Source organism: Metopolophium dirhodum, chromosome 5, assembly GCF_019925205.1.
Source record: "Metopolophium dirhodum isolate CAU chromosome 5, ASM1992520v1, whole genome shotgun sequence".
NCBI classification, from domain to species: Eukaryota; Metazoa; Arthropoda; class Insecta; order Hemiptera; family Aphididae; genus Metopolophium; species Metopolophium dirhodum.
Window position 1 is genome coordinate 1,501,625 of NC_083564.1, and position 23,241 is coordinate 1,524,865.

Here is a 23,241-nt window from a genome sequence, read left to right on the forward strand (position 1 = left end):
GAGTTGAGAATTCATAAAAATTTTTCTTTTTTAATCTAAGGTTTGAAAATGTAATACAAAATTATTCATAAGTTATACCTTTATCTATTTTATTGTAATTCAAAAACGTATAACTGTAGAAACACGAAAATTTCACTGAATGTTTATATTCTTATTTCTTATACACCATACAATTTTGACTCTTTTTGAGCTGTTAACAAACATTTTCAGTTTCTATTTATATAAATATCAATAAAATTTTATTTGTTGGGTAAAAAAGCGTGAAAATTGAATCCGAGGCTCCTGATATATATTGTTGCAATAGCAGTTAAAATATTAAAAATACATAAGCACAATTTTTTTTTAAGCGTTTTAAGTTCGAATTTTGTTAAAATTTATAAAATGTTCAACTTTTATAGCTAAAGATTGAAAATTTAAAACAAGACACCGTAAATAGGTTATATATAAATTACTTTATTCACAATAATATCATCAAATATACTTAGTAATATCATAGGCTGACTGACCGTTTTCGCTCAGAGTTGTTTTTCTTTTACAATGATATTATATCATTGAATTCAAATTTAACACCATCCATTACAGTGAACCTACTGTTCAGCAGAGCGGCATCCACTTACCCACTTTTTAAGGATTATTATACATATTATAAACATTTTAATAACTTCTAGTTAGAATTTTCAATTTTGATTTCGATGGAATAGATGGATAACATTTTCAAGAAAAATATAATTTGAATGGTACCGGACATTAATTAATATGCCCTGAAATAATGCCGTCTTTGAGTAAGCTTACAATTTACAAGTTATACTTAAGTTATAAATAATATATTTATCTTTCTATAATTAGGTTTAGATGTTTTCTTATCAACTTTTTTTTATCGTGAAAAGCTAGTTTTTTGGGGATTTCTTAGAGATAAATACACATGTTGTGACATAAATCCAGTAAATTAGTCTATTCCATCCATAAGATAGGTATTTCAAGAAGGAAGAACCTATATTACACCCTCCCTATTATCAGCTACCCTATTAATGAAGATTCAAATCTACCCCATTCCAAAATTGTCAATAATAATCGTAATATAAATTTTAATAATTATAAATAATGTATTTACATTAAATATATTACTAGGCAACAATATTTTAAATAGGTATACATAATTCTAAATTTATGATTTTGGATTTTAGTTTCCAAAATGTTCTTACGGAAACCACTATTTTTTTTAAAAAAAGCCGGAAATTCACATTACCAATTTTGCTATTTTCCAAGTTATTCAAAATTGCCTGATAATCACATATGGTATACAAAACATTGTCATAAACTTAGATTATTATTCTTATTAATGTAAATAATCTGTAACAAATTATATTAGACAAATTCAAATCTGCCCCACTCTCCCCTACAATATATACTCAATGATATATTGATATTATGTTTTACACAAGGAGTACCTATCAAGTACATATCAACACACCTTGGTTTTACAGTAAATTATATTAAATACATTAATTAGTAATGATATTGATAATAATATGACCTAGCAGAATATTCTTTTTTTTAATAATTTTATATATCAATATATGGATGTTCGGAATATATGATGTGTGTTATGAAATTGGAGTGGTGGGGAGTGGTATATTGTTTTAACGATGCGATGCAGTTGCGTAGACATGATTTTTGAAAGGGGGGGGAGGGATAAAAAAACGACAAGCTAAATGGGAGGGGAAAATTGGAAAATCCCCCACCCTCTCAAAACTTTTTACTAAGGTAATAAAAAGCCAATAGGGTATCTGACCACCACATCCCCCCTTGTCTACGCCACTGATGCGATGCACTTAGAAAATGGTTAAGATATTAAGGATTGATTTTAATTTGCCGCTTCCACTTCTTTGAGTTGTTGGGGGCCCAGCATATGTTGGAAAATGTAAATGTTTATAAATTCAATTTAAAAAAGGGCTCAGCCTATAATTTAGGCAGGTAGATACTTTCTATATTATATTTATATAGTACTTATCTGTATGACAAGTGACAACAAAGGTCATAAATCATAAATTATAATATATAGTCTTATAGATAAGTAGCTGACGGCACAATGTTTGGGCCCGGGAAAACTTTCCTTGCTCTCACCTTCCTACGCCCACCTCACACCTGGCCACCCCCGTCCATCATTATTTTTTTCTTAAAATCTAACATTTTCCTAGTCAATATTGGAATGTTTAAAAATGATTTAATACTGTTTCTGAGTACCAATTAAACTAAGGGCCAAGGATAATAGTTCAAGATTGGAGATTTTAAAGATACTAGGCCTCTAGTATGATGATGTTACATTTATTGTGATTAATATTAGTTTGTTACTATTTTGTATATGTTTTCTTCTGTATTTGACAAATTTTTGGAAGTGGAGATAATTTCAGAATTTTTTTTAACCATATTGCCTTTTGCAATTTTAGTTGAAAAATATTTTTAGTCTTCAATAACAGAAAATCATTCCCTTTAAAACAATAATAGTAAATATCATATGACAATAATGTGGCAGGGATAAATAAAGTATTTGCAAATTCACAATATATATTTTTTTAAATTTATATAATTTTAATTTTAATCAAAATATAAACGATGTACTAATTGTACAACACATAAGAACGTATAAACTCAATACAAATAGGTACAATTAACGTCAAATTATAATAATAATAATAATAATAATAAAACAAATAAACTGCAACGACTTACTATTCTAATGAGGTACCTAGGTAGTTAGTTTATGTATCTAACTGCAATCAAGAAACACAAATACAAAATTCTTATCCAAATACTACAATATATTGAATATTGGGATTGGTATGTTGAAAAATATATTACGTAATATGTATAATGTATATTAAAGTAAATATTCAAAAAAATATGACAAAAAAAAGAGATTAACATACACGTAAGATTCATAAAAAAAAATTTGACAGCATTATTGCTTCAGGGTGAAAGATGTTGCAGAAACCAAACTCACATAAAAATATTTTATTTATTTTAACGCGATAACAAATAATTACAAAATAACAAAGCGGAAAAAATCATACAACAGATTTATTCATAGAAAAAAAAGTATATCAATATAGATCAAATTATCATATTTTTTAAGATATTGAAAAAAAAATTTGTACTATTTTTTCTCATACAAACAGATCAAATAGGGTTTAAAAATGTGGAGCAAATATAATATATACCTATGTTGACTATTGTACAAAATAATATTCCAATCAGATTTTCTTTAATTGTGGCAGTCTTCACATGTATATATGGTATTTATATAAATATATTTGTGTATGAACACTGTGTATTATAAAAAAAAGTTATTATAATTTTTAATTGAAGCACCTTAAAATATGAGCTTTTTCCATACACTTAGAACTAGTTACCATAAATTCAAAACAGTATACTTTTGACGAGCTACAAAAAAAGGCCCTGAAAATGTTTAACTTACTAATAGCTACCATATAAAAATACGTTTAAAATGTACCAAGATTTAATAAAAAAAATTTTGTTCAAACAAGAATATAATACATGTAATTGTATTGTTATATATATATATTTTTTTAAACAAACATAAACTTGAATTAAAAATGTTTTAAACATCGCAATATAATTATATAATAATAAAATATTCTGACAAATAGTTGTTAGTATAGAAATAAAATTGGCCAAAGGTGCCAAAAGAATATATATTTATATTGGTTTTATTTTTTAAATTCCGGGTTTGTCAAAGAGCACCAAAATAGGCCATTACATATTTCACTGAAAATATAAAAAAATTGAGTTCAGCTTGTACACATTTAAACATAGCTATGCTATTATAGCCATTGATTATAAACTACCTATGATAATTAACATTAATAATCAAAAATATACAAGTACCTTGGCTTATTTTTAAAATATTTATAAATAAATTAGCAATAATAGTGTATTAAAATTATTGTTTTTTTTTAATTGTGTTTATCTCATATAGATTCAACACAATTCACAAAATATAAGTATGAGTTACATTACATTTTAAACAAAACTATCAGGTACTTGTGAAGTATCATTATATTTTACATAATTATAATCATCATAGCAATGAAAACCATAGAAGTTTACGGTAGTTTCATGATCACTTCTTCAGTTCACACATAGTAATATCAATTTAATAAGTAGACATGACAAAAAAAAACATCTTAATTCATAATTGCTTTTTTGAATGAAAATTAACGTTGGCAAGTATAAACTTAACAGTTAAATAAATAAATAAAAACTTAAGCATTGTAACTTAAAAAAATATTTTGTACCTACTTCTTTAAATGTAACAAAAAAAAAAAAGAATAATAATAATAAAAAAAATAGTATGTATAAAATATACACTAAGTACATAAAGGTTGTAAAAATATTATCGGAGATTGAAATAAATATAATATATATATATACATGTACACATATTATACTTGTATACATATATATTAAATATATATATATATTTATATATAGTACATACATATAAATAATGAGATAAATTAATCACAACCTGTTTGAAATGTGTCAGGGAAATGAATATCTAGATGATAATGTAATTGACTTGTATGTGAATAGGTTAATACAATATACAAAAGAACTTTTTCAATTCTAAGCGCCATTTGAGATCCATTATTATATCTCTAAAGAAAAAGTTCCATTGTAAGTATTTCTCTTGTTCAAAATATAAAATATTCAGGGGAATAGGAACTACATATATAATATATATACAAATATATATATATATTACACACATATACATATATATATATATATTGTTGTAAATTAAACAATTTAACAAACAAAATTAATCATTAATTATTAATATAAAATATACCAGCAAAACTGCTAAATTACGTTCAACTTTTATAATGTAAAAAATTAATTTTTCTCACAACTTTTTTATACTTTATAATTTATAGTTATAGTAATAACATTATTATTATTATTATTATTATTATTATTAATATTATTATTATTATGAACAACATTCCGTTTTAAACTATATAATGGATTATATACTAGTAAACATTAATGTTATTGAAGTTTTTGGCAAGCTATTGGCTTGTAGTTAAGGTGATGGACACTATATGTATGTATATTGTATAACTTAAAATGTGCACAAAAATGAAACAGGAAAAAATACAAGAATAGCAATGGTTATTTGATACCAAAATCTTTGATAGAACTCAGAAGATCATAAACATATAAAATATATATTAATTGTACTATATTTGTGAGGTTCAGTGAAACCTAATAACTAAATACTCTAAAAAAAATATAGATATAATATTTAGGAAAACACTTATAAACTATATTAACAATATTTTATTAATGTACGCATGTATCTCACTTTTTATCGCGATCCCTAAAGAAAATAATAATTTAAAAATGGTAAGAACTGGAGACAGTGTATTATAAAAATCATTAAATCAAATTTAAGGGATCAAAATTTCAAGAAATCAATCTAAAAATTACACATCAAAAGTTAAACATAATAGCAAACTAAATAATAATAAGTCACAAAACAAGTGTTTTGAGTCATACATAGTTATTCCTAATACTACTACTACTACTACTACTACTAATAATAATAATAATAATAATAATAATAATAATAATAATAAAAAACTTTTAAGATATAATAACAGTGGCCTACACTCTTTCAGGTTGAATCCAACATAATTTATGTTGTTGGTATAACATGCGTAATGTGATGTCAGTAAAAACCAGACATTTATTTTTTTATTTTTGGTGATGTTTGTTATAATATGTATCATATAAGTTTAAAAAAATAATACAGACTTTAGTGAATCTCAGGGAATACATAAAAAATATTATTATTATGTCTGAGTTTTGGCACATCATTTATACCATTACCTACACACCAACCAACTAACATTCTCTTTAGCTCATAACGTGTTCATGAAATCCATCATCAACCACGCTGGAATCACCACCACCTTTAAGGCTCTTAGCCAGTTGGTCACTGCAACCAGATTCTTCGGTGCCCGCACCACCTTCAGCTGATTCGCTTAATAGACTGTCCACATCATAACCATCAACGTCAACAGTACACTAAAATATAAACATATATAAAATATTAGTTCCAAAGCATTCTGATACAGTTAAGAGTATGTTACATAGACATATATTGTATCCATCTTACAAGTGTGTAACATGGCCAATTTTATGCTCAGCAAATCACATTTAGCTCCGTTAGATTAAAAATTAGAGTGAATAACCTCTTATAAAATTTAAAAGTACGATTATTATCTAGGGCTTTTTATTATATTTTAATTTTAAAGCGAGTTATGAGTATTTTAAAATTGTAAAAGGTTTATACATCTTAAAATACTCATAATTTTGTTTTATAATTAAAATATAAAAATAAGCCTATGAGATTCCCTAGAACTATCTTTGCTTTAAATATAATAAGAGGTCAAAATTCACTCTAATTTTTAAACTAACGGAGCTAAACATGATTTGCTGAGTGTAAAATTTGCTATGTTACGCGGTTATAAGATGGAGGCAACAAATATCTGTGTAGCGTCCTCTTAAGTATTATTATAATAATTGTTTACAGTAATTACAATGCTACAAAGTAAACTCACCTGAGGGTTTTCAATGATATGGACATTTGTTATGTCATGATCTCCTGGGTTACTTTGGTCAAGAAGTGGCAACGCCATGCCAGACGTGTTATTTGAGTATCGACTTCTTCCGTCAATGTGCCTAGTAATGTAATTTACATCGTTTAAAGGAACACTTTCTTCGTGTTGATCATGATCAATAGTAAATGGTCGTAGATGTTGAGCACAGAATGCCACGTCAGTACCCATTGAGTTTTGTTGGGGATCTCGTTCTCGTTCAGCTTTCACGCATTGACGTTTCAACATAATACTTGTAATACATATCATCATGAAACAAACTCCAATCACACTACCGATGACTATACCTAATAGCTGCTGATCTTCTATATACAAGGTTGGTGAATTAGCGGGATATTTTGAATTAACCGGTAGGTTAATCAGTGTAGTTAATGGAGTAATGGAAAATATGCCACTTTGTAGACCAAATCCGGCATCAGAAGCAGCACGTACCATAAAGAAGTATTGTGTGTTATTGCTTAAGCCATACAACTAAGAAATAATATTAAAGTCAATAATAAGTATTGTATTTCAAAGATTAAGTTCAAACATTAAATACATACATCTAATGAGTTTTTATGACGAGAGACATTTAGCTGTTCCCAGGATGTAGGTGGTATGTGAAGATCGGATGTATATGAAACATAATAACCCATAATCACACCATTTGACTTCATTGGCTCTACCCAAGTTATGCGAACAGTGCTAGTATTTATCCACTGCAATTCTATTTGTTCTACAATACCAGGAACTGAAAAGTAAAAAATAATTTATTTTATAAATATAGAAATATAAGAGACCAGCTCTTTTATTTTGTATAAAATACCTCCTTGAAGTGTGCGTATCTGTATCTTTTGACTGAATTCACTTTTTCTGTTATTTTGGTCTTGAACTGCTATCTTGATTTCATATAAGCTATAAGGTTTAAGTCCTGATAGTTCAAATGAAGATACACCTCTAAAAAACAAAAAATTAAATAATACAATTTTCTAGAAAATTAAAAATATAACATATTTTGTTACTTACATATCAGTTATAACTGTAGTGGATTTCTGAGAAAAATCAGATACTAGATTGTAGGTAATAATAGACAGCAAAGACAATGGATTAACAGAATCTGAATGAACCCATGACAAATTCAATGTCTGGAGTGACGTAGCAACAGCTTCGATCTGAGATGGTGGTGACAATATATCTAACGCTACCGCTATAGTTCTAGATACTGATTCCCCTTCACCGCTTTCAGATACACAGTTTAATAATACTTCATAAACATCTAAATCACCTAAAAAATTAAAATTAATGACAATTCAAAATATAGTTATGTTTATAAGGGTGTCAATGCACTATTTGTTTTCTCTCTGTCTGACGCATACACAATATAACAAACTTGCTTTCAGCTAAATCAATTTTGTGTCGTTACCTTTATATTGATTATATTTAAATGAATTAATCTATTATTTAACTTAAAGGTAAGAATATTTTTATCTAAGGGTTTTAAAGGATTTTATTGATGTTTTAATTTTTTGTGAATAATATTTATATTTATATTTATAATAAATACAGAACGAAGCCCAACATTATTTTATAATCGTAATATTTTGAAATTAATGTTTCAATGTTACGTGATAGTAACTATTAAATTATGACCATTTCTATTCTCTGGTATGGTGTAACAGTGACTTATTAGATATAGAAATAAAATATTAATATTAATATAATATTAACTTTGTTTACTGATAAACTTGGTAGGAATATCAATACCAATACTAATACCATTGCAGAATATCGGTTCTAGTATCGGCCCATCCGTATTTATTGTAACTTCTTTATAAATAATTATAACAATACATAAAATATATTTGTTTTTAAATAAATAAAAATTATAACCCATCTGACTTAAACTTGGTTGTCCGGCGTCTTTAAATATTGCGGCAGCCCAGGCACAGGCTGCCAGTAGGCTAAAGGACTATTATTATACATTTTGTAATGTAATAATAAACAGTAATATCTATATTCTATCCCAAATGAGATCAGCACCAGGCAGCCAAGGCGCATGGACGTGGCTTTGTTACAAATGCTGAACCAGGTGGTTGACATGGTGGGAGAAGCATCTGACTCACAGCCGCCGGACGAAAACTAGTCACTGTCCGGTTCTGATCTCATTTTGAACAGAGTATATATGGTTAGGACACTGCGATAATACAAAACGGATGTAAGATGACACACACGTCGGATGTAGATGTATAGATGTGTACATAATATATGTACATTATAATAATAAAATATAAATTCTGTACACTAAAATTCTAATGAAAGACTATGATAGAAATGTAGGTGCTATGATAATATTCTTACTTTAAGTTTGATACTAGGTCAATTCATTCTAATATTATAGATAATAATACAAAATTTGTTCTGCTGAACTCAAATTTGGTATGATGTGCATGGGTCAGAAAAAGAGATAAAACAAATAGTGCACCAACACCACTAAAAATTACTTACTGGTATAATGTATTATATGATGGTTTTTGTCTGGTCTGAGTGTGTGTAGTGTCATCACTGATTGGTTTGTTTGGCTAGTGATGCGATACATTAGTTTATACGAGTCAAATTTAATTGATTGATCATGGACAAACCATGAAAGCTGTAAATAATATTTAATAAGAAACAATGAATAGATTGTTTTTGAATTTTCTCTCATTTTGTCAAAACAAATCATCAAAGAAAAATGCAAAAATATTGTAATTTAGTATTCTGTAAACATTAAAATACAACATACCTTTATAATTGATTGGTCAATGCTAAATCTTAAAACAGGTATGGGCAATATAGGATTAATATTAGGTAACTCGACTAAATGCCATGAAAAATTAATGTTGGGTAAACCATTTTGTGTTGCACCTAATACTTGCACTTCATATTGTTCTCCTGGCTTAAGTCCTAAAAACCGAAAATACAATTTAAATTATATAGGTACGTATATTTATTATGTAAAAAAAAAATGATATTTTTTATATACTGTTAGTCTGTTATATTGTGGACTTTATTAAGACCAAATATGTTTTTTACAAGCTTTATGGTTTCAGTAGTTTAAAAGTAGTAAGAATTCTGGTTTCGTCTGTTACAAGTAAATTTGAGTGAGGCTGTTTTAAAAGGCAATTACAATAATAAAAATCTGACGTAAAATTTGCTTTTGTACAGTACTAGAGTTGAGAAAATGAGGGTATATCGTTCAACTAGTGTGCAAAACTTCTTCATTCAAAGCATAAAAATATAATAAATGTTTCAAGTACAGGTAAAAACAAACTTAAAATAATTTCAATTGCTATCAGAACATAGGTAACAACAATTTATTTATTTATAGTTTAACACCTGCATTGGGTAGGATACAGTGGACATTGTTATACATTAATTTATAAACATAACCAATATAAAAATATTTATAGTTATTTTCAAATGTATATTTAGTTTGGAAATCATAATTAAAATCAAAATTATCTAATTCACTACATGACTAGGGTAAGCAACATTGGGTTATTAAGAATAAACTATTTAGAATCAAAGGTGACATGAAAAATGATGGGACATGAAACCCAGTTAATTGTAACTATTATAAGCAGTTTATCAGTTAACAGTTTAGATGCGTGTATAATACCAAGTCGCTTTGATTAGTTTAGTTTGTTATAATCAACTTTTTAAGATGTATGTAATATAATTTTAAAGTATATTTTCAACTGAAGAATCTGCAGTTAAATTAAACAGTTCTTAATAATAATTATATATTTTTTAGATTCTGAGCAGAGCGAAAGAATGTATTGGTGTTACAATGATGGGTGTTTTTTTTTTCTGTTTGTCAGCAACATTTTGGATAGTTAGCAGTACAAAGCATGCTTCAATTTTTGATAGAAAAATGAACCTAGTTGGTACTTTTGGGAGGTCAAAATTGAAAATTCCAAGTAGTTTTAGAAAGCGTCGAGAAAAACTACCGACAAATTAAGAAAAACCGCTAAAAATGGGATTTTAATTTCTAACGATTTGTTTATCACCTTAGCAACGAATAAAAAATAATAATATTATAAGTACTACACTAACCGCTCAGAATCATTTTTCTTATACAATAGTTTATCATTGTATTCAAATATAACATATCCATTACAACTACTGTACTTTTTGTATTTTAATAGTTACTTATTTCATGTTAAATCACTGAATTTAATACAATTTTGTCTGTAAACCACAGCTTATTAATACACCACATATTGGGAGATAGCCAATTTATATAAATTGCTCAGTAAAAATGTAAAAAATTTAAGTGAAGCCGTGCTATTTAAAAATGTTTACTCATTGTGTACTGGTACATATATTTAAATTTAAGCAAAATCAAATGATATTATGTTACCGATGGAGTTTATAACTAGATTATGGTCACACGTGATTGCATTAGAAATATAAGGGCAGCATAGCATGCAAAAGAAATCTTCAATAAGTTCAATGCGATGGTACAATATCATTGATAATAATTCTGTTGCTTCAGAGAATACAACGCGTCTCTGTTATTCTAGCTGCAATAGACCTGCTGACGTACAGTACACAATCTTTTTACCATTGTATACAATTCACTTTTACTTTTACTGCATCTTAAGGGTTGTGATTGTAAAGCTCTGTTTTTAATTTGAATTGATAAAATGGTAAATTACCTGTTATTGTGTATTGTCTGGCATCATTATCCAACAATTGTATATAATTTGATGAACAATGTAATCGTTTCCACATTACTTGATAATGAGTAATGGCTTCATTAGCCAAATTTACGTTAACTGCAGCCCATTCTATGTATAATGATATAGGGCTAAGAGCAGTAGTAACCACTAGTTCTGGAACTGTTTGTGGCACTATGAGAAACAAATACATTTTTAGTTAAATGAGTTTAAATACAAAGATTTTTACAATAAATGTACAAACCTCCATCTTGAGTTTTACAAGTGACTTTTTCAGATTGATCAGATCCAGATTTACCATTATAGACTCGTACATAAAAAGTGTAGTTTTTGTATGGTTTCAATTTTTCTACAATAATAGAATGGTTTACACTAACTTGTTGTGTTTCTTCTCCACCATCTGTAATACAAAATAAGGTTAAACTTTGAATTGACAAGAAATACCTACAAGTTAAAAATAGAATCAAGTACCTGTAGGCATGTAATGAATAGAATATGCTCTGGATACTTTATTTGCATTATCTGTAGACACAGTAGCAGATGATGATGATAGCACACCACCGTGAGAAGGACCAAGTTGTGTAGAATCATCGCGAACAAGGATAGGCGGATCATCAGGGATATCAGTTGGGGACTTTCGCCAAGATACTTGAATTTGAGTAGGAGATAATGTACGGCAGCTGATATTAATAGGTGGTGCTGGTTCAAATGGGGATGAGCTAATATTGAGCATCGCTCCTGCCCATATAGTCCCATATTGGTTAGAAGCAAAACATTGATAGAATCCAGAGTCATTCGATACTGTATTACTAACTAATAAAAGTTGTTTGCTCTTGACCTTTATACGACCTGATGTAAAATAAAACAATTTATTGACTTGAACCAATTTACTATCAAAACTTAATTTGCTTACCATTTAACTTCAAACGTTGACCATTGTGATACCATGTTATATTAGGAGTGGGATTACCTTCAGCCACACACCCAAAGCGAATAGTATTTGCTATAGGCATGGTTTGTGTTTCTGGTGGAATAATGATGTTAGGAGGTGTCATAACTTCTAATTGAAAATACTATAAAACAAGTAAGAAGCAAACACAATATTATTGTCCTGTATAAATTGACGCGGCTCGCATTAGTAGCAAGTATAATGTACAAATTAATGTAATATTAAATAAATTCAAAATGCTATTTAATATATATTACTTGAGCTTGTGGCAGATCCGGCCATCCCGTCACAGACTGAAATGCATGACATGTATACGTTCCTGAATCCTTAAAACTTACTCTTGTTAAACTTAATATGTTGACAGAAGTTTCTTCATCATTAAGCATAGTATTGTGTCCTATACATAATAGACAAGCTTATACTAACATACATTTAATGAAATTTAATTAATGTTTTTAGTTTACCTGTAGAGTTTTTAAATGACCAGTTGAGCTGTGGAGCCGGAACACCAGTAGCAGCACATTCAAATGTCACATTTTCACCTTCAGTCACATACTTAACATTCAGGTTCAAGACATTAGGCGAAATGAATGCTAATTTTTGGATATCTGATTTTGGTCCAGAAGATCCTCCAGTGTTTATCTTGTTGACAGTCAAATTACCAACTTCACTGTATTTTATCTTGTTCAATAAATGGTTTTTTCCTACGCATCTAAATTTTATAAATTAAATTAGCGGATTCAATAATATTTCTAATTTCTAATTTATTATTTACCTATACTCTCCAGCATCATTCTCGTTAACTTGTTTAATATATAGTACACCAGGAACTTTAGTTACAAACCTATAGAAACAAATTTTATTTTATTTTATTTTATTTGATAATTATACGCCCCGAAGAGCATTTGGTTAACAAAAATAAGCGAAGTAGGTAAATTACATAAGTAGATAAAAATTAATAAAAATCAATTTATTAAAATTATTAATACTTACTTTTTATTGTTACTGGACAAGACAACTCCGTTTCTCTGCCACGTAATAGTTGCTAAAGGAATGGAATTCACATGACAGTTAAATCGAATAACAGAACGACTAGCTTCTGAACTAACTGTTACATTGGGCGGTGATACATCAAAGTCATGAATAACTGAAATAAATACGAAAACAAATATTTATCATTTAAATATGATATATATTTATATAGGTAAAATGGTAAGTAGACTCATTAAGCTAAAAATAAACATTTTAGATAAATTATTTTATTTTCAAGAAATTGTTATTCAAACAGATAAATTGAAGTAAATACTCAGGGTTGAATAAAAAAGAAATTCTAGAGTTTGGACCATGAAGTAATGTTTAAGACTTGACATAAAATTTCCAAAATACTTTAAATTATTGTGGGCATCTCTCAAGTAATTTGTTAAATAAAAAAAGTAATATGTATGTAAATTGTAGTATGTGGTATATAAAATAAAAAATATTATATTCTAGTGGACAATGCAGATTATTATCCGTTGTTTCTTCAAACTCAGTAGTGTCAATGGGTTGATAAAAAATTCAGAACACCGCAAACATGTAAAAAATAGGAACTATACACGAGTAAAAGATATAAAGAATTTATAAAATTCCATAGACGGTAATTGTAAACAAATGAATAGTCTATTACTCTATTACACTAATCTGTAATTAGAATTCAATTAGAACAGCCATATACCACCACGTTACAACGAAAAAGCATGCGCCTCATTATAATACATGTTTCAACTACTCGTATACAAACTATCATCGTGTCACGTACCATTAAAATAATCAAGCGAGACGAAAACAAATTGTTAGTTGTCGAAAATGGGAATGTATTGAATTATATTTTTACGTGACTTAATATTTAGCACTGAGAGTACGCGAGTCGAACGTGAAAAAATAATAATTGGAAACGTACATAATGCGTCAATCACCAACATCGTATTATTACGAGTCACGTAAAACGGCGTGGAAAAATAAATTACTAAAAAAAATTCGAATTTTCTTGTTGCATTTCAAGAATCGCTATGTTCAGCAACGCTGCACATGCGCTTCATCTACCAAAAATGCAATGATAATAAATAATAATACAGCCAGTGCGGCTACATATAACGCACGGTTCAAATTGTATTTATAGTACCCACGTACTAAACTAAATCAGAGTTTAAAAATCATCCAATATCATACTATATCTCCATATGAATATATAGATATATAGAACATAGTATGTACTATATAATATCATAGTGACATACTATATACTATATATTATTATAATATCTTAGTACTTAAAAAGATAAACATTAAACATAGTATACATGTATGTCATTACTTGTTATAAATGTATAACGAAAATGTCGCGGTAGAGTTAAGCCAACGAGCATAATATATATATATATATATATATATATTATATAGAATGGTGGAAACAAAAAGTAATGTCGACAATCGTGTTCAAAATAAAAAAAAAAATTAAAATTGAAATATTTACCTGCTGTGAGCAATGTAACTGTTTTTGAGGAAACTGCACCGTGGGGAGTTTGTACTATACATCTATAGGATCCCGCGTCGCCCAATTTTTTGTTCATCACCTATAAATTATAATGATATTATATTATATTATTAACATAGACGACGTGTTAATCAGATATAACGAATTCCATTTATTAAGCTGAAAATGCGCGTGTGGAATAATAAAATAAATAAACGATACTCAATAACATATTACATTGGAGTTCAATTTTCTTGCGGTGGAGGGGTAGGGGGTTAAATTATGTACAAATGTTTATCGGAATGCATCACCCAACGCAATAAGTTTTACCATAGACCATAGTAAAAACGTAATACTGGTATAATTTCATTCTAACCATTAACCATTTCAAAGATGAGTTTGTAGATTCTGAGCGGAGCGATGAAATTATTGATTTTACAATGATGTGTATTTTTTTTTTGTGTATGTATACACCATAAGTAGTGGAAATAATGCTTCGATTTTCAACTTCAGTATCTTGTTCAATGGGAAAGTGAATCTAGTTGGTGTATTCGGGAAGTCAAAATTTTATATACCCCAGTAATTTTGAAAAGTGCCAGGAATAACAAATAAAATCGCTCCGCTCAGAATCTAAAATTAAGAAAAACGGGAATTTTTACGCAAAATCGGTTTTTGACAAAATTAATTTTGGTTTTAGGTGAAACTCTAAACCAAATGACCGTAGATACATGAAATTTTCACTGAATGTTTATACTAGCATTTTCTATCCACAACAAATTATTTGGACCTGTTATGAGCTGTTTACAAATATTTTCAGTTTCCAATTATTTTAGTTTTTTTTTCTATATATGTCAATAAAATTGTATTCATTGGGTCAAAAAGGTTGAAAATTTAATACAAGGCTTCTGATATATTGTTACAATAGCAATTAAAAAATATTAAAAATACAGTCACAATTTTTTTTTTTTATAAGCATTTAAAGTTCGAATTTTGACTAAATTTATCAAATTTAAAATTTAAAAATGATTATGTAGTAAAAAATTTATAAAATGTTCAACTTTTATAGCTAAAGATTGAAAATTTAAAACAATGTTTCACGTAAGTAAGTTTTTCTGTAACCAATAAACCTAAAAAGTATAAAAACACTATTTTTTTTATAGTTATTTTATGTTCAAATTTGAACGAAATTAAATATTAAAGAGCCAAGAATAACAATTTTTTTATTTTGTTGTCATTTAAAAATATTATTCTTGGGTACTTGAAACTTCTCAAGTATATTAATATATACAATGTCCAACTTACCATCTAGGTGCCGTATTAATAATAATAATATCAATATAATATAAAATACCCTTGGATGACAAACCGTTTCGTTTTTCATATACAATGATAATAGCATATCATTGAATTCTAATTTTACACCATCCATTACTACAGTGACTCTCTTGTAAACTACTATACAGCAGAGCAACATCCACTTACCCTTTTTTTTTTGTGTCCTTCCCCCCATCCCCCTCCCCCAATTTGTAAACGACTGGCATCAGTAGTGTATCTAGGATTTTTTCAAGGGGGATACACAATTTTTAATAGACATTCAATATGCACAATATATTATATTTATATTATTATACATAATATACATGTTGTATTGTGTACACAATTTGGTCTCCGGGAGGAATATGACCCCCGTATCATCCCCGTAGATACGGCAATGACTGGCATATTATAGCATACCTATCACGGAAGTTCTATAGTTAATAACTAGTATTGATATGATTTAAATAATAAAAAACTTTTTCTTCATTTTACTAGGAGCAATAATTAATAATCGATAATAAGCGATTTTCTGCACTTAATGGACGTATAACGATAGTTATATTATAGTTATATTCACTCGTACCTACACTAAAGATAAAAATACATAATAGTAAAATTAATGTATAATTTTAATACACAGACTAACATAAATCATTTTATGTATTTATGTACTAATATAATTTTTACCATATAACAGCGCATAATATTTATTATTTTGGGTTTGAATAAAGTTTATGTATAGTGTTTGGGGCGTGAAATTAACTATTCCTATTTAGCCCAGTTATCACAAATACAATTATTTTTATAGTCAAGATGCAAAACAAATTAAATCAAGTAAGTAAAATTAACTATTAAATGTATAATTAAATAAGTGTATATTTTCAATTTTGTATAAAATTACTTATGATTTTTGAATAATTGTTGATGATATCGAAAATAAATCAACAATTTTATTTTTATCTATTACAGTTGCATGATTACATGTATAGGTACTTTATAAATAATTACTAATTATAGGCTTATACGTCACGCGTCCCTTGATATGTTTCACTAATGTCTACAGGTGGAAAATGGGTGAATTGACTTAGTTCCACAATATATTTAAATTGTAATTAGTTAAAATGTCGTTAGGCCTTTTTTAAATATTTCTAAAGACTTGTAATAATGTGATTTCTTTGTATATTGCGGAGTTTTAGGGATGACAAATAGGTTGATTACTCCAAGCAACACATTTTTATGTGTCACTTTTTAGATCAGAATTTTTTTCTTTCCTTTAAAATTATATAGTTATTTTTCTTAATAAAAAAAATAAATGGGAATTTTATTTTTATTAATACAATTTAGATCTATGTATAAACAAGTCCTATCACAATAACAAGTCATAAATAAATAAATACTCGGACCATTAGTTACACAGGTCAGTGATCAATTTTATTTCCGAGTAACCTACCTATAACTTATTCATACATATTATGTTTCTACGATTGACCAACTAAATGTGAGTATAATAATATCAATAATATTCAATATTCAATTAAATGTTAGTTTAAAATGTGTACCTATAACATAATAATAATATGAAAACAGCAAAGATATTAGTTTTGGTAGTAATTTGACAAAAATTTTATTTGCATACTGTATATTGATTTTTCTTTTTTGCCATTGTTCTGATTGTTCAGGGTTCGTTTGCCATGACTTGTCATTGATTTGGTATCGACAATGTAAAATTGTAAGGTGGCCAATAATAAATAGTATTCAGTTATACAAAGAAGATTGGATTGTAATGATTGTACACGTTTTTTATTTTTCGTATTATCTGTCAGATACTCAAATAACATACCTACCTAGTTATTATTATTACCTATTATTATTTATTATTTATTATTAATAAATATATATTTTAGCAGTTAAGTGTACCATTGCCTTTATACCAATAAGTACCTACACCCCTAATTTAGTTAAAGGATATTAGTTCATGGTTGAAATATACAGGTTATTGCATATCGACTAGGATTGTTATTATCAGAAACAAAATGGCTACTTAAAGGGATATCACAAATATCAATTTTTCTTATAATCAAAAATACGCCGACCAAAGCTAACAAATTCAGAATCCGCGCATACATACTTGATTATTATTGGCTCCCTTTACGCTGCCATTTTTGTTTTTATCATCAAATATTTGATTGAGAAGGGGTATAATATATGCAATAACATTGTATATTTCAACCACGGGAAATATATAAATCCTCCGTAGGCAAACGCGTATATAAAAGCTAAATCACTCATTCATCAAATCCACTACTCCCCAAAACAGAAAAAACTGGATCGCTTACGGTTTTGAAAAACAGAGAGCCGTTGGGAAGAATCTGACGCCGCGAGTCGTTGACTAGATCTAAAGTTCGATTGTTGTACATCCATAGATACGTGGCATTCGGCAGGGTTGAATGACATTGTAACGTGTAAGGCTTACTGCGGACCGCAACGCCACTCTCTGGTGGCTCGGTGATCCACGTTGAGCCTGGTCCAATGTCGGTCATCATGTCCGCTCGTGCTGTTCAATAAATCACAACATAAATTATATAGATAGGCCGTAGACATTTTTTTTATAGCAGATATATTATCACATAGCCCAATTATGCACTTTCAAATAATTATTAGGACATTATACAATTATTTTTTAATTTTATCATAAATCTGAAAAATAATCATGAAGCCAATTTCGTTCTTTGCCAATTTTTCAGAAGTTTCATAGATTAAAAATATGGTTTCAAGTAGATTTTCTATGGACGTTTTGTTATCAACCTCAAAATCAAATTTAATGACTAATAAACAATTGATTACAACTATAACTACAAACTTTTTGATTCAGTATTATCAGTTTTAAGAACGTCCTTAGAAAAAATAAAAACAATTTCCGATTTTTAACTTAAAAGAAATTGATAACACGTTAAATATTTGTATAATACATTTTAAACGATTAACTATTTACTATTTAGTGACAGTACTATTGATGGATTTTCTTCTTTGACTTTTTTTGTTTAAGTATAGACTAAGTAGTTGTTGAGGGGCAAGGCTCCATAAAATCCACACTTAATATGGTCGTAAACATAAACTGGATGTGTTTTTTTATATAATCGATCATTTTTAAATAAAATATGATTATATAACGAGTCAATTAATTCGACCTATTATACAAAAATAGTTACACGAATAATACACGATCAGAAGTTTACGAACGCGACTCGTCACATATATTTTATCTAGGCGTATACTCTACTCAGTACTAGTATACCATGCAGAAGAAAAAATATGTATTCAATGCAAAATAACCGCATATAAAATAATAAATTCTTCTGATGCTTGGAAAAAAATCGTCATTGAAAAATATTTATTTATAAAAAGCTATTGGGTACATACTAAATAAAACCATGAAACGAAGGTATTTGTCATAGCACTATCTTTACCTATAATTATGATACAAGTAATTTGGTTGAAAAACATATATATAACAGACAAATCTATAAAACGAAATAAAAAAAAATGATACGTTTTAAAGATGATTCCCGGTACCAAAAAAAATCAATAAATAGGAAAAGTCCAGTTGCTTTATATGTGGTAAGTGCCTTAGTAAATTGGAGAGTAAGGAAAAGCGATGTATATGGGGAACACAGGTATATTGCTACTATAACTAAGAAAGCCTAAAAATGTAGTTTCAACAGCTCCTAATGACAGTTTATGCTGTTTATTTTTACAAATGTCTTTATCGTGTTATTGTTATCGTTTGAATAATTATGTTATTAACTATAAAAAATATAACTTAATGTTTACAATATTACTTGTTATTATAGTATAGAACTAATCAGTGTGAACTTTTTATATTTATAAATAATAAATAAATCATTTAATTTAAAAGGAGATGTTTAGACAAGAAGTTACTGACAATGGCGGATCTAGAATTTTTTTGGGGTGGGCCCGTTGTCTTTTTCCAAGTTATACGACACAAATAGTTAAGAACGGCTCAATTTACTAACCTAGATGCCAATGAGGGAAGGGCATCTCTGGCCCACCCTTAAATCCACCACTGGTGACTGTCTATATAGATTTTCAAATAATTTAGTAATCAAAGAAAGTGGTAAAAAGGACAATAATTAATTACCAACTTTAAAGAAATCGAAATTTTTATTGATACAGGAAACTATATCTACTAGATTTTCATAAATCGGGAAATACCGGTTGAAAGGGACAAGTTAAATATATAATGAAGTGAGATACTAAAGAAAACATTTACAACATTGTTAGAAAATTAAAATTGAATAAAAAGTATTGGTCATTAAACCGTTTTTAACAAGTACATTTCATTTTGGTGTATTGTATACGGCTATATAATATACGGCCGTATAGGTAGTGTATATGCGTTGTACGGACAAACAACAAATAACCATAATGACGAAGAAATAATATTATTGAAATATCGAAATTTATAAATAACAGAGAACATTAGAACAATGCACAGTGTCAATGATAGTTGATATGCCATGAACTAGAAACTATAAAGTATAAAAAATATAATATATAAATATCGAATGCGCCGATCACAAGCCCTGTGCTAATTTTTAATTGAACAAACAGTTACGACTTGCAATACAGGAAGTCAACTGCTTTGCTATAATTGTTTATCTTCAAGATTAATCAATATGAATTGTATACGGTCTTTTTAAAGATTTATTTCAGTCCCACGCTTAATTCTGACTATAATAAATACTACTATACGCTATATTGCCCCCGACGAAAAAACAACTACGGTAGAATACAACATACAATTTTCATATGACTTAAGAAAAATACATTCATAATGATAACGATTCGCAGCTGAATATCCGCAATAACAGAAATTATACCTAATAATAACTGCCGATACGTATATGATCGCAAAACAGTGGCGTAGTCAGAATTTTGAAAGGGAGAGGAAAAAGCCAAAACATTATACATAAATATTGTTAATGTCAAACAAATTAACAGTTTTATTCTGATTATATGTAAAAATAATTCTGTACATTTGTGGGGGGGGGGGGGGGGCTACGCCACTATCGCGAAATACATTGATTTATACATCATCTAAAAATGAAATAAAACGAAAAACCTTGCGGGTTAAAGGTGGCGGTAGACGGTAGTAGTGATATACAAAATTCTTATGAATCAAAGTGGCAAATATGCACTAAGCCAGATCGATGAGAGCACATTAATTATAGCTACAGGAGTGCGACGCCGGCGACCCTGCGACACCCCCGTTCCCAAAACAATAATGACGACGACATTGTTTAAAAGTATAACATATTATGTATATTATACTATTATAGCGTACCGCATGTCCGAAAATTCCTAGGAGTGCATATTGTGTACAGTAAACCACGTGCGTTTGATATGATCTTCTTCCAAATAGTCATCAGCCTCATTCTAGTCCACTTGTCATCATCGTCATACTCATAAGTGATGAACTGATAACATATTACATACTCAATGCTATACTGCGAGTCGAAATCACTATACATGTATTTTAAAAATATACAGTTTCCCACTACTCTTTGATCGTTTTTGAACAATATATTTGAACATACTTCACGACACAATATATTGAACCAGTCAGTATCCTCTTAGTGAAAATCTTATTCTCCTGTCCCATACTGCACGAGGTCTGACAGCCTCTTTAAGGGAGCAAAGAAAAGGACGAAAATCAACCACGGGATCTCATCTTCTAGCGTTCTAGCGACACTGACCGACTATTTATATCTATTCGAATAGGTTAATTATAAATATTAAATGTATAACATATATCACACAGAGCGCTGGGTAACTTCCCCTTCCCGTCAATCATATCTCATCAAATTTACTTATTGTACAACATGTAAATATAGAATGTAAATATATAAACTTTGTTCAATAAAAAAAACATATATCATAAAACAAAAACTTTATTTACTCTTATTCTTGTAATAAAAAATAATAATCTGTTAACCACGAGCTTTTTTATTCGAACGAAAATTACGAATCATTGAGAACGCATCATCATTCCATTTTGGGGGGGGGGGGGGGGGCTGAAGTGCTGGACTCTCCCCATAAATACGCTACTGATACAACGCGCCTAGCAAACACTCGAAATAACTAATGGCTAAAAATAAATACTACCTATATCAACAACTAATATCACATACAATTAATAATAAAATAAAAAATAATAAGTTATCTTAGAATTTATATTATTTTACCCCCCCCCCCCCTTCCTCGTCGATCACCAACAAAAACAAAAAAAAATAGTAATAATCGGTTTTGACAACGACCTTGGCTGCGCGCAGCATCAGTAAGTTGTTTTAGAGTGGACTATTACGTCTTTTATCGTATCAACTGCGTGTGCCATCGCTGATGGATATTTTCAAACTCTCCTCGTCGTCCTGTTCAAGGCCAATGCCATCATCGTTGTGGAGTTTTTATTATTTCTTTACCAACAGGCGTTAGCCTTTTGTCAGCGTATATAGCATCCCTTCTACTCAACTACACACTACTCAATAATAATAATAAAAATCCCTAACAGCCAAACATGTAACGGACATAAATCATAAAATAATATTAGTTCGTGTAAAAATCAAGTCTCCTATATAGGTAGGTACATAATAATTAATAAATAATAATATTATAGGTACTAAATATATAAAAATCGAAAAACGAGTACATAATAATATTATAATCGAAATCGATCGCAAACCACACGCACACATGCTTCACATATTTCGCCGGTAAAAAATCGTATATTATTACTATAAGACATCCAGGTTATTGCGTGTGTATTCGGCAGGTGAATTCGTTTGAGGCCAAATAATCAACGGGGGCACGCGTTTTTATTATTATTGCGCAAACCTGTTTATTTTTTTATTCGGACGGTCGTTACCTACCGTAGGTCAGCTTCTAATACAATCACAATCGCGAAATAATTTCGGATTTCTGGAAACCCAAATTTATGATAATCAAGCTTCTTTGTTTTTAACTATATACAGCGTGTAA

At 28.7% G+C, this 23,241-nt stretch overlaps 1 protein-coding gene across 1 annotated transcript in view; it reads right to left on the reverse strand.

Moving 5' to 3' along the window:
• Positions 1–2,545: 2,545 nt before the first annotated feature.
• The window catches only part of LOC132944617 (protogenin B-like), a 37,061-nt gene continuing 16,365 nt past the window's right edge, over positions 2,546–23,241 (reverse strand). Inside the window, exons 2-18 of the mRNA XM_061014062.1 lie at positions 18,522–18,739; positions 14,869–14,968; positions 13,350–13,503; positions 13,132–13,200; positions 12,821–13,068; positions 12,614–12,753; positions 12,321–12,480; positions 11,879–12,256; positions 11,652–11,807; positions 11,387–11,581; positions 9,469–9,629; positions 9,192–9,333; positions 7,713–7,971; positions 7,513–7,643; positions 7,250–7,437; positions 6,651–7,178; positions 2,546–6,114 (exon numbers count right to left, since the gene is read on the reverse strand). Of these exons, the coding sequence (XP_060870045.1) occupies positions 5,944–6,114; positions 6,651–7,178; positions 7,250–7,437; positions 7,513–7,643; positions 7,713–7,971; positions 9,192–9,333; positions 9,469–9,629; positions 11,387–11,581; positions 11,652–11,807; positions 11,879–12,256; positions 12,321–12,480; positions 12,614–12,753; positions 12,821–13,068; positions 13,132–13,200; positions 13,350–13,503; positions 14,869–14,968; positions 18,522–18,739 (3,398 nt within the window). The 3' untranslated portion in view covers positions 2,546–5,943. The remainder of the gene's footprint in view (positions 6,115–6,650; positions 7,179–7,249; positions 7,438–7,512; positions 7,644–7,712; positions 7,972–9,191; positions 9,334–9,468; positions 9,630–11,386; positions 11,582–11,651; positions 11,808–11,878; positions 12,257–12,320; positions 12,481–12,613; positions 12,754–12,820; positions 13,069–13,131; positions 13,201–13,349; positions 13,504–14,868; positions 14,969–18,521; positions 18,740–23,241) is intronic.